This window comes from Eucyclogobius newberryi, unplaced genomic scaffold (assembly GCF_026437365.1).
Source record: "Eucyclogobius newberryi isolate DKJ021-1_F unplaced genomic scaffold, fEucNew1.0.hap1 SCAF_5, whole genome shotgun sequence".
NCBI classification, from domain to species: Eukaryota; Metazoa; Chordata; class Actinopteri; order Gobiiformes; family Gobiidae; genus Eucyclogobius; species Eucyclogobius newberryi.
The window spans coordinates 34,243,698-34,259,495 of NW_027316167.1; the positions used below are offsets into that span (position 1 = coordinate 34,243,698).

At 41.3% G+C, this 15,798-nt stretch overlaps 1 protein-coding gene across 1 annotated transcript in view; it reads left to right on the forward strand.

The window, feature by feature from the left end:
• Positions 1-15,798, forward strand: part of herc1 (HECT and RLD domain containing E3 ubiquitin protein ligase family member 1) — a 95,288-nt gene that overhangs the window by 16,684 nt on the left and 62,806 nt on the right. The window contains exons 13-30 of the mRNA XM_072465236.1: positions 260-385; positions 826-1,044; positions 3,949-4,101; positions 4,177-4,309; positions 5,291-5,482; positions 5,869-6,087; positions 6,362-6,535; positions 6,609-6,723; positions 7,270-7,390; positions 7,480-7,651; positions 8,384-8,523; positions 9,511-9,707; positions 10,374-10,494; positions 11,093-11,144; positions 12,226-12,497; positions 12,830-13,045; positions 13,440-13,560; positions 14,100-14,337. Coding sequence (XP_072321337.1) covers positions 260-385; positions 826-1,044; positions 3,949-4,101; positions 4,177-4,309; positions 5,291-5,482; positions 5,869-6,087; positions 6,362-6,535; positions 6,609-6,723; positions 7,270-7,390; positions 7,480-7,651; positions 8,384-8,523; positions 9,511-9,707; positions 10,374-10,494; positions 11,093-11,144; positions 12,226-12,497; positions 12,830-13,045; positions 13,440-13,560; positions 14,100-14,337 — 2,981 coding nt within the window. The remainder of the gene's footprint in view (positions 1-259; positions 386-825; positions 1,045-3,948; positions 4,102-4,176; positions 4,310-5,290; positions 5,483-5,868; positions 6,088-6,361; positions 6,536-6,608; positions 6,724-7,269; positions 7,391-7,479; positions 7,652-8,383; positions 8,524-9,510; positions 9,708-10,373; positions 10,495-11,092; positions 11,145-12,225; positions 12,498-12,829; positions 13,046-13,439; positions 13,561-14,099; positions 14,338-15,798) is intronic.

Here is a 15,798-nt window from a genome sequence, read left to right on the forward strand (position 1 = left end):
GATTGTGAAAGTTTTTATAATTATGCATTGATTGATTTTTGATCTTTGAGCTAGTTTGTTTTATTTTGTTTTTATGTTATTAGTCTCTGACCGGATAATTCTTGCCCCTCACCAGTGAAAACTTTTTAATGTCAAGACACAAGTTTTAAGATCTAGGTCAGGCTTTAAAGTGAACCCACATCCTGGTTGTGTTTTCACTGTCTTGTTTACCTGATTTATTTGAGTATAATCCCAACTCCAAACACATTTCTTTCATCAGGCGGTGATCGAGACTCTGTCGGTCGGAGCCACGATGCTGCTGCCGCCGCTCAGAGAGAGAATGGAACTGCTCCACACTTTACTGCCCCAAGGACCCGACCGCTGGGAAAGCCTCTCCAAAGGACAGGTACTGAGGAAAACATTCTCCATGGCGATTTAGATTTCTACTTCAAAACTCTAAATGTATTTAATATCTGTAGTTCAACATAAAATACCATGGCTTCAGTATGACCACAAGTATTTGTACATACCAACTTGTCAATGCCAGATCTCGTCTGATCTGGGGAGATTTGTTTGAGACTTCTGGAACACTAGTTGCCATAGGGGGGCGATGGTACAGACTGTCGTGTCTTTGGGCAAGACACTTATCCCACACTGCCTCCAGAGTCCATGTACTCTGGTGTATGAAAGGGCGTGTGTTTGTGGGTAACTTTGGGACAACAGATGGAAATGAGCTCAAGGCTTTAATCTGGCATGTTTACAGCATTTGCATCATGTGTGTTCATTAACATGTCCTTGATCTAATAAACGAATAATAGTGATAATAATACATCTATTATTGTACAGAGGATGCAGTTGGACATCATCCTGACGAGCCTGCAGGACCACACTCATGTGGCGTCTCTCCTCGGGTACAGCTCGCCTGCCGATGGCCCGGAGCTGCTCTCAGCCTCGGGGTTCACTCAGTCGCCAGACCCTGACTACAGCGACCAGGGCAGTCATCCTGACACGCACCTCGCAGAGATACTCATGAAGACACTGATGAGAAACCTCGGCTTCTACACTGTGAGTGGAAAGGAATCATTTTATTGATTTTGAGTTTTAAAGTATTTATTCAGGAGAACATGACGTGTGGTCAACAAACAAAACCCCTCACTATCCTTATAGGGGACATATTATTACAAAATCTACTTTTTAGAGCCGTTTCACATGTTAAACACATTATGTTCTCTTCTCATTTACACACTCACAGTTGTATTTAGAGTCCTGATTGGTGGCCAAGTGGTTAAAGACATCAGCACCTATTTGGCTAATTTTCTTAAAACATTATTATTATTATTATTATTATTATTATTATTATTATTATTATTATTATTATTATTATTATTATTATTATTATTATTATTATTATTATTAATGATAGTTTTGTTTCCTCTTCATCCACCCATAGCCTTGTCTTTGTATGACTATTCTGTGTGAGTGAGTGATTATTGATTGTCAGAGAGGCGTCAGTCTGCTTCATTCACGCCAGAATAAATAATATATAACAATCTAAAGAGAATTTGAGTGACTTGAACAACCACATATGACTAATGCATTATGATTAAGTATTCATAAGAAACAAAATGTATTCTTGTTGCCAGTAAGTTGAGGCATTACATGTGTATTTTCTTTTCCCTGAAGAGTCTGTTTTCTGTCTGTTTATCTTTTCTACTGTGAAGGCTATATTGCCCTTCTTTCTCTCATGCGTCATCAACAAAAGAATATATTAGGTTTATGTTTAAGTGTCCAAACACAGCAGCAGCAGCTTTTTCCTGTTACATTTCCTAAAGGTCTTTCTGTTCTGAGTCACAAGAAGGAACAACTAATGATGATAATACTGCTCTCTGACAATTATGCTTGATTGTTTTCCATTTCCAACAATTAGGAACACATTATGCCAGTGCCTTGCGGTCAGGGCAAGCAAGGCAAGCAGTGTCACAACTATATTTAAATAGTTCAGAAATATATCCAAATAAGCCTGTTTTCCCCTCTCTTCTGCTGCTGAAGCTTGGCTGAAGTCAGTGTCTTTTAGTGTAGTGCCCTCTACAGGCCGCTGAGCAGTACTGCAGGAAGCTTGGTTCTTCTTCTCCTACAGCTGCTCAGTTTGTGACCGTGTTCCGAGGCCTGTTCATGCTCTGCTCTCTAACATGAGCTTTTAGAACCAGAGCGGACAGCAGTTTGTTTTAGAGGTCTGCGCTAAATAAACCTATGTGGGAATCTTGTGCCGAGCTGAGCATGTTCAAAGGAGAAGTGAAGCAACAGCAGCGCCATATTTCTACATCTATCTTTTAGTGACAAGTCTGTGTTTGTAGCTCAGGCTCGGTTCATGTTTCTAATGATTAGACGTTAGTCAGAAATACAGGCAATATTAAAAAAATAGAACGCTAATTTGTGTAATGAATTGGACGGTGAAGTGAGACTATTTACAGGTATGAGAGTTTTGCTCAGGAGGATAGGCAATTGCTCTTTACACCGGAGACCACAGTTCGAAATTGACACTTGCATGTGTTTTACATGGCACATATAATCCACTATTGAAGAACATTCCAAGTCTGCAGCCCCTCCATAATAGTCTCACGCTGCTGCATTATGACCATTTGCAGGTGAAGAGGTGAAGAGCATTGTGTTGTCACAGACGATGTGGAGGTGTGGTTCAGGATTATTATGTAACAAAGTACAGGAAAGGTTCTGAATGTAGCAACATTGGGTAATTATTCTGCAATCATCTATAATAGGCAACTAATGATTACTTTTGTCGTCCACTAGTCAAACTAGTCAATATGGTGACTGAAGGCTTCTAGATGGAAAATATTTAAAAATCAAATGTAGTTTTGATGAAAATCAGGAACACCGTACTTTACGGATTATAATTGTCGGTACCATCAACAAGATAGTTACACAAAGCATGAACCATCGATACTGAAGAAAGACTGGGTTATGCCGAGTATGAACCATCAATACTGGAGCACAACAACATGGTGAATAGGTGTACGTATGCTAACGTACCACATTCAGCTACATGACTGTCTTAATTGTCTGGTATGTTAACGTAATATATTAACAGTTATTCAGATAACTATAGCATAAAGAACATGCTAACATGTTTACCAAAGTATCAGTATTACCCTAAGTCACTAAATCCATTGAATTCTTCTTCTTCGGTGTCACTTCTAAACGACAGTGCCCGCAGCCTGTTCTTCAACACCAGACAATAGGCACTGCACAGCAAAAGCAGTTCCAGGATTAGCCTCAGTTTAGTCCCAATTTTGATGCAGTGTTTGCGAAAGTGTGAATGCAGCCTCAACGTTGTTTTGAGTAGTTTTGACTACGGTAGTTCCGGCAACTCTGCAAACTCCAGAGGCACAGGAAGTGCAGGTTCTTCTTCTGCTTCGCTTAGAATGCGGTTGCCAGTGTGAAAATCGAATAATATCACAAATAAGTCGCATCCCAGCCGAAACTATGTAAAAAACATGCGACTTATAATCTGGAAAGAACAGTAGTTTTTTGATATAGAATAAAAAATATATATTCTATAATACCACTGTCTTTAATATTATTGCCCTAATAAACAAACAAATTAAATCTTGTATAAGTGCTCCCCCAGTATTTGACCATAAAATCACCTTTCTGAATGAAGTTATTGTCACATTAACAGCCCAAATAAAAAGCACTTCTTTATGAAGGTTTATGAAAGTTTGTGTCACTTCCACTTTGAAAGCTGGATAAAAGAAAAGTCAAAGAAAAGTTACTCCAAAACAAACAAACAACCGTTCTTTTACTCACATTCACTGCACTGCTTGGTATTATGGGTAATTATTGTGACTCTATCGTGGAGCATTTACCCACAAATCCAAACGTTGGCAGTTCTAATTAATCACTAATAGATTTTGACTGACGCCTGGTGGTTGTGCGTTTCCTTTGCTGCAGGATCAGGCGTTTGGTGAACTGGAGAAGAACAGCGACAAACTCCTCCAGGGAACATCCTCCTCCGACAGCAGCCAGCCCGCTCACCTGCACCAGCTCCTCTGCTCTCTACAGAAGCAGCTGTTGGCCTACTGCCACATCAACGCCGTCACCGAGGTACACGCGCGCACACACACATATGCGTGCGTCGATCCTGTTGTGTTTTTAAAGATTCTGTGCATGTGATATCAGAACTCCAGCAGTGTGGCTCTGCTCCACAAACACCTGATGCTGCTGTTGCCTCACGCCACTGACATCTTCTCTCGATCGGCCACGCTGATCAAAGAAAGCTCCTGGAACGGCAGCATCCGCGAGAAACTGCAAGGTAAATGCTTCTAGAATGAGTATGTTTTCATTCTTAACTAAAATATAGTTAAAGGTTGAATGGACGATTTTTTTGGCCCAAATCTGAGTCTTATTTCCTCGTGGCGTGGACTGCCAATTAGTCCTGCCACGTATCAATCATAAAACGCACCTACCGCTCACCTGCAGCCGCGTGTGGCTCGTCCCCCGAGAGCAGCACGGTTCTGCGTGTCTAAGCGCATTGATCTATCATAATATAGTTCCCTCAGTGTACGGGACAAAATTAGGACGGAGAAAGACAGTTCGAGCTGACTCAGAAGAGACTGAAATCTACGGGAGACGAGAGATGCGATGCGATCCGTCGCGCTAATAAACAAACGCACGTGTGTGTTGTATCAGTCCACACGGGGGAGGGCGCATGCGCACTTCCGCCTGCGTGCTCAAATCGCCGAAAAATCGTCCATTGCGCCTTTAAGGTAAATGTATTTAGAATGTTGCCAAAAACTGTAAAAATGTTATCCCATAATACCGGTAGCTCATTTTTAGCTCAGGTATATAATTTCACTTCCTGTTTGTAATTGATCACATCACACTAGGAACTTACCCAGCAAACACTGGGCCAAAACTCATCTCATGTCATAATTTTTTATTTGACAAATAAAACTATATTTTGTTATTTTGTTGAATTAATAGTAGTTTCTTTCTGCAAAAACTTAGACTGGAATGAGTGTCCCTGGTGTGATGTCACTTCCTGTCATTTTCTCTACAGATTTTTTTAACGTTTTCTCCACAAATACCTGCTCGATTGGTGTAAAACTATAATTTATATGTACAACAGGTGTAAATACACCAAATAAAGTCATAGGCACTTAACCTTAACTTTAAAGGAACTGGGTGTGGCCTACTTGCGCTGTGACTTAAAAAATAAATACAAAATCACAACGATCTCAACTGAACCTGTGTTGCCAGTGTAATTCTATTCTTTTTATTGCTTCTGCTGTAGATGTGATCTTCGTGTCGGCAGCGGGCAGCATGTTGTGCCAAATCATAAACTCTCTGCTGCTGCTGCCGGTGTCTGTGGCCAAACCTCTGCTCTCTCACCTGCTCGACCTGCTGCCGCCTCTGGACCAACTGAACCGACTGCTGCCGGCCGCCGCTCCGCTCGAGGACCAGGAGCTGCAGTGGCCTCTGCACGGTACGGCCTCAGCTGTGTGGGAGGCACATAATGTCCCAAAATATTCAAGCTTTTAACCCCGACTGAATGCATCTTCCCTTCTGGCCACCGTATAGACTAGCCATTGATTATAATTCTGTGAATTTGTGCTACGCTTGTTATCAGTTAAACCTGTTGGAGCAAATTACTATCACATCCAACCAACTGCACTGATCAGATTGAATTATTAATTTATGCATGCCATATTTGACTCTATAGACGTTGCTATTATTATAATCTTATTATTCATTGTTTTATGTTGCACCTTAACCTATATTTGCGAACTGTGTTCAAAGACTATGGGGATAAACCGTTTCTGATTCTGAGTCTTGGATAAATGCATGTGTTGACTTTTCTCCTTCCTTCAGGGACATCAGACTTCGCAGAGCCGGCCTCGGTGATGTCACAGACGGCCTTGTCCTGGGTGTGGCTGGTGGACCTGGAGCGGACCGTGGCCCTGCTCGTGGGCCGGTGTCTGGGTGGAATGCTGCAGGGAGCGCCCACATCTCTGGAGGAACAGGACACGGCCTACTGGCTCAAAACGCCCATCTTCAGCAACGGGCTAGAGATGGACATACCACAACTAGGTGAGGAAGCAATTTCCCTCACATCTTTGTTTATGTTGGCCACAAGAAATTCTCCAACAATCAATCGAATAATTGTCCATTATATTAAAATTATAAAATAATTGAAATCATATTCTGATCATCTGGACTATACAGACTCTAGGATATTGTTAATTTAATGTGGTCGGTTCTTAGGTGGTACTGTACAATTTCATGTATGTACCTGATTAAGCCCATTTTGCCACTTATTTGATTAACCGCTCACAGACACTCTTTGTTCTGCTCTTCCCCTCAGACTCCTGCATCAGCTCCCTATTGGAGGTGGCGCTCTCTGGGAACGAGGAGCAGAAGCCGTTTGAGTTCACGTTAGGCCCAGACCTCAGTATCCTGGTGGAACTGGCCCTTGGCTCCTCCAAAGAACCAGCCAACGCCCTCTGGATCAACATGCTGGACTACGCCATCAGCAAAGGTCGCTCTTGTGCTGTGAATTTAAAATACCAGTTGTAGGTGTGGGTTGTGCTAATTGTACTGTGTTGTTTCAGACTGGGACAACGCGTCGCTGAGTAACGAGATGCTGCTGGACACGGTCTCCAGATTTGTGTTTGCGGCTTTATTGAAACACACTGGACTTTTAGCACAAGCTCGAGGAGAGGGGAGGTACTGCAAAACCTTCATGTCTGAGCATTTTAGACTTAAAACATATAATAATCGCTAACGTTTTGAAAAATACAAAGCTCTGTTGGTTCTTACTTTTGTCTTTCATGAAAACAATTATAAAGAAACTGATTTATGTCATTCATGCAATAAACGTGGAGCAAGATTATCCCTAAAAAAAATTATTCAAAATTGCACTGCAATTGAGAAATGGCAGAATGAATGAGTTATCTATTATATGTTTTTCAACCGTCCCCAGCTCAGATCTTAATATTTAACAGAAAAATTACTCATACAAACAAACATTCTCCAATAGTGCAAAAAAACAAGTACAGATAAACAGAATCTTCAGAAATCAGATTAAACTTCCAAAACTCGGCTATTCCAGGCCTTCTCTTTTCTGCTGTTCTTCCAGTAAATCCTTATATTAACTGAATTTGTGCAGCCCTAGAGAGTAAATAAATTTGTTTTTTTTAATTATATTGTGACTATTTTTCCCATGCCAAACATTGACTTATGTTGATTTTTGCCTTCATTTAAATTGTCCAGATACCAGCCGTCTAAACTGTTGGCGGAGGTTTATCGTAGCGTTTATAAAGTTCGAAACCGACTTCTGGCCTGTAAGAACATGGACTTCATCCAGACGAGATCCTCATCACGAGAGCGAAGGGTCAGTTCAGTTATTTGTTTTGCCTCCGAATAAACAACGCTGAAAAGATTGTTGCACATTAATTGTATGGCGCATTCCCGATTCCACAGATCTCAGAGAACCAGGACTCGCTGGACATGGACCCCCAGGAGCACTCGTTCACCCGGACAATCGACGAGGAGGCGGAGCTCGAGGAGCGGGCCGACCGAGAGCGAGAGGAGGGGCATCAGGAGCAGGAGGAGGAGGAAGACGACCGGGAGCACGAGGTTATGACGGCTGGAAGTGAGTGCACAGGCTTTCAGACACCGAGGCAGGTCAGAGGTCATTATTGGGGGGCAGAAAAGAAAACATTTGAATGACTCATTATTTGGGTCATGATAATTTGTATTGGCAATATTTTTAAAGCCATTGTAGATTAGACAAGTGGCTTCTTCTCTGTTTTTTGGCGCAGATCAACATCAGTCATTCAGTCCATCAATCATATCAACGCTTGTTTTGCCTAAAGGAACCTGCACTTAACTTGGCTGAATTGAGTTCTACGTATTTATCAATTGGTACTTTGACTTCCACCTAGGGACGTCGCGATATCAAAATGTTAGTGTTACGATTATTGTGAGGAAAAACATAGCAATTTAACGATTATTCACGATTATTGAGACTGTGACCAAACAATCTTCATCTTTCATCTTTCTACAAAAACACCCAGATGAAAAAGAGCTTTACATTTAGTTCTATTTTTTGGACAATCCTTCTCCTCCAGAATTCCAGGCTCATGAGCTGCAGAGGCTGAACTAGTGCTGATTCATGACTTAAAGTTGTGACCATTTAGGTAGTGACCACTGTGGTGTTTAAACTGCCAAGTCCACACACTTTGAGTCATCAGAAATCATTATTATGCATTATATTTTGCAAATGTTATAGATCGAACTCTTATATTTTGCGTAGACTTTTCTGATTGATTGTGTTGCTCGTTCGGTGGACTAATCCTGCTTTGGCGTGTGGCGACCCACACAGAGATCTTCCAATGTTTCCTCTCAGCTCGAGAAGTGGCTCGGAGCCGCGGGCGAGAGCGAGCCAGCAGCAGCACCGGCCTGGGCTCCGTGTCCCGATCTGGAACCACAGGAGGCGCGGACGAGGAGGCGTGTGTGGCCCAGGTACGAGCGCCGGACTGAACAAGCATTTATACAGTGGCCTGGGGACCCCCAAACTAACCATGTGAACAGGTTATTGATGTAAATGAGAGTTAATTGGTTCTCAAGCAGACAATTGGTTCTCAAGCGGACCCACGTGAAGTAAGTACATTTGCATTAACATTTTTGAAAGTTGCTCGTTTTGTGGATAGGCCCAGTAATTACACTGATATTAACCATAAACCAGGTCAAATCATCCTTGAATATGTTTTCAAACCTAAGTAGCAAATTCTTCCTTGTAACTTTCACCTGTCCTGTTGTAAAGTGTGCCTGCAAACTTTTATTGGGATTCTATAGTGTAGTAACTGTAGGATAAGTGTTATATATATATATATATATATATATATATACACATACACATACACATACACATACACATATATATATATATATATATATATATATATATATATATATATATATATATATATATGTGTGTATGTGTATGTGTATATATATATATATATATGTATATGTGTATATATATATATATATATATATATATATATATATATATATATATATATATATATATATATATATATATATTTATATATATAATATATTTATATATATATAATATATATATTTATATATATTTATATATATATAATATATATATATATATATATTTATATATATATATATATATTTATATATATAATATATTTATATATATATAATATATTTATATATATATTTATATATATATAATATATTTATATATATATTTATATATAATATATATATTTATATATATAATATATATTTATATATATAATATATATTAATATATATATAGTATTTATCATTTCATTTCAACTTATCATGTTGAGTGACTCCCTCAACAGTTGAAAATAAATCTCCTTTTCCTCATGGCATTCAAAAGTGTTGGAAATGTTCCTTCTTGCCATTGTCCCACAGCTTGACATGGTGTGGTCCCTTTCTCAGGAGGGCAGGCGGGGCAGCGGGGCTCTTGTGGAGGACCAGGACCTGTACACTGCGGCCTGTAACTCTGTGGTCCACCGCTGTGCCCTGCTCATCCTGGGAGTGAGTCCGGTTCTGGGAGAACTTACCAAACAGAACCAGGAGGAGATCCAGGGCCAGGCTGCACCAGGGACGCAGGACGGGCTCGGCTACATGACACGGTGAGTACACGAGGGCTCGAGTCATCTATGGCTCTAATGTATTTGGAACAATTCAATTCTCTCCTCGTTTTTTGTGTCCGTGGGTTTCAGAATTATGAAAAATTTGGACCGTAGCCATTGCAATTTACAATTTCAAACGATATATTCTATCTTTCGAATGGTGAAAAGTCCTCAACATGTTGCCAATAACAGGAAACTGAAATCCATAGATAGAGGTTGCGCACTGGCAAACAAGGCCTCTTGGGGCCTGTTGTTTCACTCAAATTAATTTATTCAGCAAAGTGGGAACTGAAAAGTAGTTCCTTGTTGTTGCAGAGCGTAGCTAGCTTGTTTGCTAACTTTAATAAGGACACACAACAATTGATTTCCTCAACACAAGACTCAACAACACATCAACACCATTATTTAAGAACACAAATGTACAGTATGTGTGTGGTCTGTGTCAGTGTGTAGCTGCAGTGTTCCTGTTGCTTATCTGGCTTTCTACAGTTTACTAGCTTTTGATCAGGTATAAACTACATTTTGGTTGTAAAAGTTTGTTTGTTTTAAGACTGTGGCTGCTCTTTCTCATTTCAGTGACACGTTTGTTGAAATCCAGGATGTTGTCTGATCTGCATAACGTCTATTGTGGTAAAAGTACATGTTTCCCCCTCATGTGGTCCACAGGAGTGAGAGCATGAGCGCAGAGAGTCGCTCGGTTCAGACCAGCCCCAGTTACAGACTTATGAAGTCCAGGAGCGAGTCGGACCTGTCTCAGCCCGAGTCCGACGAGGAGGGCTACAGCCTGGTGAGAGACGCACTCACGCTGTACAATTACACTAAACACTTTTAACACTTACACATACTTACACTTTTAATAATACTAGGAATGTGCTAAAATATTGATACATTGTGATACTAAATGATACAGTATCGATATTGTCGGCTGTTATATAGCGTCTGCATTGTCCAGTGAAATATAACAATGATTAAAATAGGATTTACGATCATTTTAATAGTCGACTAGTCATGATCATTCTCTTTGGATTCCAAGACTATATTTTGGTACATTTTATCAAATTTATTTGGGACCGAAAGCAAAAGAATTTGACATACTCACTGTTTTGATCATTAAAATTGGTGTAGTTCATATTAAGTTTGTATAAGTTGTGGATTACCAAAGAAATATTGATGTTAAAATAAAACCAATTGATTTATTGTGGAATAGCTTGTCTTCACGAACAAAGTAGAATTAACTCTCCTGGTTCTCCTTTGCATAACAATAGATAAACAGGAATTTAGTTTGTTTAAAATGTAGAGTGCTCATGTCCATCTCCCAGCCTACTCTGCTGCTGCTTTGACTGTTTTTTGTCGAAATAAACGGTTGTGGTTCTTCTTCCTTTTAGAGCGGACGCAGAAATGTTGACCTGGATTTAACATTCTCACAGAAGAAAAGAGGTAATACCCTTTATTGACCTTTTACATATGTAAAACGTACAGTTTTCTTGGGCCTTTATCACAGAACACTTGTGTCTCTGTCCTCTGTTTCTACATTACACTGTTAGTTTATTTGCTTATTTTGGGGCAGTTGAGCCCACGACACAAGAGGAACTTCAAGCAAGTAAACGATGGCACGTTTTCTCCTGTTGTTCGCCCATAGCTCCATTCATCTATCATAAGGCTGGCTTTGTTAAGCTCAAGCTTTCTTACTCTTTCATGAGCTCTCAAAATCTGATTATTTAAATGTTTTTTGAGTTCTAAGATTATTAAAATGATATTCAAAATGCAAAATCATTTCTGATTACGGTCCCGCTGATTACGCATCAGATTGTGTGGTTTGCTTGTCGTTTAAATAATCTTAAAAGTCCAGACATCAGGCAATAATCAGATTTTGGTGTACACGTGAACATGTTTAAAGAATAATATAATCTGGATGAAACCGACCCAATAATTGCTCAGAATGATTAAATCAGAAACAAAGGTCTTAGCCGTGGAGAACGCCATTGGATGGGCAATTAATCGATTCTAGTATCGGTATCGGCCGGCATCGTCCAGTTGTCATCGTTATCGAAAAACAAATCTGCCATTTTTTGCCGATGCCTCAGTCTGTGATGTCCCCTGTGTCTTTCCCAGATTCTCCTCAGTCCATTAGAGTCCTGAACCCACCAGTGAATAAACATTTAAATATATTTTAACTTAAAGCTATTCTGACTCTGCAACAAATGAATTTATATCACAGATAAATATATTCTGTTTTCTATTTTTATGGATTTCAATGGATAATTATGAACGTACACTCCTCTCATGGCGTCATTCATTCATTTCAGCCTTTATTCTGTGGGTCTGGAGCTACTAAGAGTTTCTTCTGGACGAGCATGAACCATTTCCTCTGGTTTTACTCAGGCATGTCTTTGGACTACAGCGAATACATGCAGACTGCTCCTCAACCATTGTCCCATTTAGTGCTCTAGTTCCCAATAGAAATAATATGCATTCCAGAAAAGCATGTTCCATAATGTTTTGTTCCTCTCTCCATCAGGCTTTCTGTACAGCTCCCCGGACTCTCTGGCCGAGTCCTGGTTCAGGGCCAAACTCAGCCGTCAGAGAAGCTACAGTTCGGCCTGTTCCTACGAGGAGTCTGATGTGGATCTGAACCGGTCTCTGGGGGTCCACGCACTCATCGATAACATGCTGAGCTTCATCAGTGGAGATGTGGGCTTGGCTCCGGCCTTCAGGGAGCCAGAGGAGAACATGTCCACCAGCCCCCAGGCCCTCGTCCTGGCCATGGAGCAGCAGCAGAGCAGGGCCGAGGTGAGGCTGGGAGGGGTCAGCCCCCCTTTACAAAGAGGTGTAAATCTATCAGACTCGGGAGGAATTACCCCAGCTTGTTTCACAAAGAGGTTTAAATAAGCTAGACTCAAAGGAGTAACTCCAGCTTGTTTCACAAAGCAGTTCTAAGTTGAATCTTTGTCCCCGTCACTGAGACCTACAGCCCACGGTCTTGAGTTTCCCTCAGGCAACATCTGTGAATTTGTAGATAACCAAAGGTCTACATCACAACCACATGGGCCAGGGATTGAGTGAATGCAGCCTTAGAATTACCACATTACAACTCCTTCTCTTGCCCTGTTTTGTGTCTGCAGTTGCGCCTGGAGGCCCTTCACCAGATTGTGGTGTTGATCTCAGGGATGGAGGAGAAAGGAGGTTCTGCTCCGGGAAACAGCGAGCGTTCCGGCCCCTTCCAGTCCTCCTCCCTCCTCACCTCTGTGCGACTGCAGTTCCTCGCCGGTTGCTTCGGCCTGGGCACAGTTGGCACCGGCGCGCTGAAGAGAGAGAGCGTGCAGCTGCATCACTACCAGGTCTGTAACACCAGCCTGCTTATCACATCATGTAGAGCGCTTAGGGAGAGTTTTGTTTGATTGAAATGATCTAAAGTAAAGGGGAACTTGAACAATGAACCTTTGCTCCTTTTCTCCTCATTTTCTCTTAGAACCTAATGAAAACATCCTGCATTAAACACTAAATAAATCTTTTGAAATGTGGAACTAATTATTGTTCTATTCATGGGTCTCCGCTTCCTGTTATATACAGCAATTTGAGGATTTTTTTCCCTTATACTATTTAGCTTTAAATTGTTAAACAGTTCTATATTTCTCATCATTCTGAAACCCATAGTTAAGATTATTTCACAAATTATCACAATGCATAGATTGTGTAGACTTTTGGTATTCTAACTGGTCTTGTGTGTTTTAGGATGGCATAAAAGCGGCCAAACAGAGCCTTCAGATGGAGATCCAGACGGCGGTTCATAAGATTTACCAACAGCTCTCGGTGACACTGGAGAGAGCTCTGCAGGCCAACAAGCATCACATCGGTAACAACGCAACGCCACAATCTATTCTAGGCTCTCCTCTAGTGCCGCTATATTCAACCAGAAGTGGGTTTTATCTTTAGTCACTTTTTATTTTATATCAACAGACAAAATATGAACTTTTAAATACTCTACTCCCGCTAATTCACACAGGAGCCATTTTTTAGACTAAATCTCCCAAGTTTTACATGTTTGGAAATTTTTACTTCTTCTTCTTCTTCTTCTTCACTAAATAAGTTACAAGAAATAAAAATGTCCCAAATATAAAGTGGAAACTTGAAGGGTCTAATGATGAGTTTTTCTAATAGCCTTTAAGTAGCAGAAACACACGCTCCTTATGAGGCATAATACTTAACATATATAGAATACATTAAAAGATCAGTTTTATTCAGCAAATTACCAAAATAAAAGTCGCTTTCTGAGGCCCAACCAAACCAAAATCTTTCCTCGAGAATTGAATAGAGACAAACGGTATTGACATGATTTGATATTTGCCCTTTTGAGCCTTTTTCCAACACTTCCGTTCTTTTTGCTCCTCGCAGAAGCTCAGCAGCGCCTCCTGCTGGTCACCGTGTTTGCCCTGAGCGTGCGGTACCAGCCCGTCGACGTGTCTTTGGCCATTTCCAGCGGACTCTTGAACGTCCTGTCCCAGCTGTGTGGCACCGAGACGATGCTGGGACAACCTCTTCAGCTGCTGCAGAAACCCGGCATCTCTCAGCTCAGCACTGCGCTCAAAGTGGCGTCCACCAGACTGCTGCAAATACTGGCCATCAGCACCGGGTGAGGGACATGGTGTCGTATGAGTCTTGAGATATTTGATCACCGAGGTGGGAGAAGGCCAAATGGGTCCACAGCTGGATAATGAATCTAAACCATTGCGATGTTCTGGAGACTTTAGTGTGTTTTTGTTGAATGCAGTTTGACGCTCAAACTCGCACTAAAACGATCAGAACAGTTTGATTTAGTATGGTTAATATGCCTATGGGTAACGGCAGTAGCTCAGTGGTAGAGTGCTCGTCTTCTGATCCAAAGGTCAGCGGTTCGACTCCCCGCTCAGTCAGAGCGGTCAGATCCACTGGCCCGCAGGGTGCGATCGCAGCTGCCTCATGTGAATACTGCCGTTGTGTCCTTGGGCAAGACACTTAACCCAACTTGCCCCCCAGTGTCTGCGTACATCTGGGGTGTGAATGTGTGTGTGAATGGGTGACTGGTTCCTTGATGTAAAGCGCTTTGAGTACCTTGACGGTAGAAAAGCGCTATATAAATGTGACCATTTACCTATCACACACAATTCACAAAACCCAAAATTGGATAAACCTTTTGAAATGTGTAATATCATTAAAAACATGATCTGCAATAAATAAATGTCAAAATGAAACACTATTACTTATTTAGTATTTAGAATTATAGTCATAGAAGGGCAGCAGTAGCTCTGTGGCAGAATCTTCTCATCTGAAGGTTGGCGGTTCAAATCCTGATCTCAACATACACATTCTTGTTAGAGCCATCAGATACACTGACCCACAGGTTGGTGGTGCGATTGGAACTGCTGTTGTATTCTTGGGCAAGAGACTTAACCCGCTTTTCCCCAGTGTCTGCATACATCTGGAATGGGTGAGTGGCAACATCCAAGATGGCGTTGCTGAAGGCTGCCTCGGCGTTTCGGTGCTCTTTGTTTTGTCTGTTTTTGTGCGTAAGTTGTGTGTCTGCATGCTCTTACACCTGTGAAGAGCTCTTATCCATCAGAACCACAATTCCTACGGACCTAGTTCCAGGTTTTTTAGCATATGCTGCAGAGGGTTTCAGAACTGCCACAGATAGTTTGGATGAGTACACGAACACTGTGTGGATAGCATTATACCAACACCCAGCAAAGTCACTTTCAACAATGACAAACCCTGGTTCACACCAAAACTGAGGCAGTTGAGGCAGTAGAAGGAGGCAGCGCACAGGGCCGGTGATGGAGAGCGCTACAAAGATGCAATGTATGGATTTAGCAGAGAGGTGTCGCACACTAGATCTCAGTACAATACGCGTCTGAAGCAACAGTTCTCAAACAACAACCCCGCTTCTCACCAATTACAAGCCCAGAGCCCACCCTTCCGCAGACAATCAAAAACTGGCCCAGCAACACCTTCTATTCTAGATTTGACACCCCCCCCTTTGACCAACCCATTAAGTTTGCGGATGACATCCCCCTCACCTTACCCTTGTAACTTGTTCTCCTTTTTGAGCTTGGAT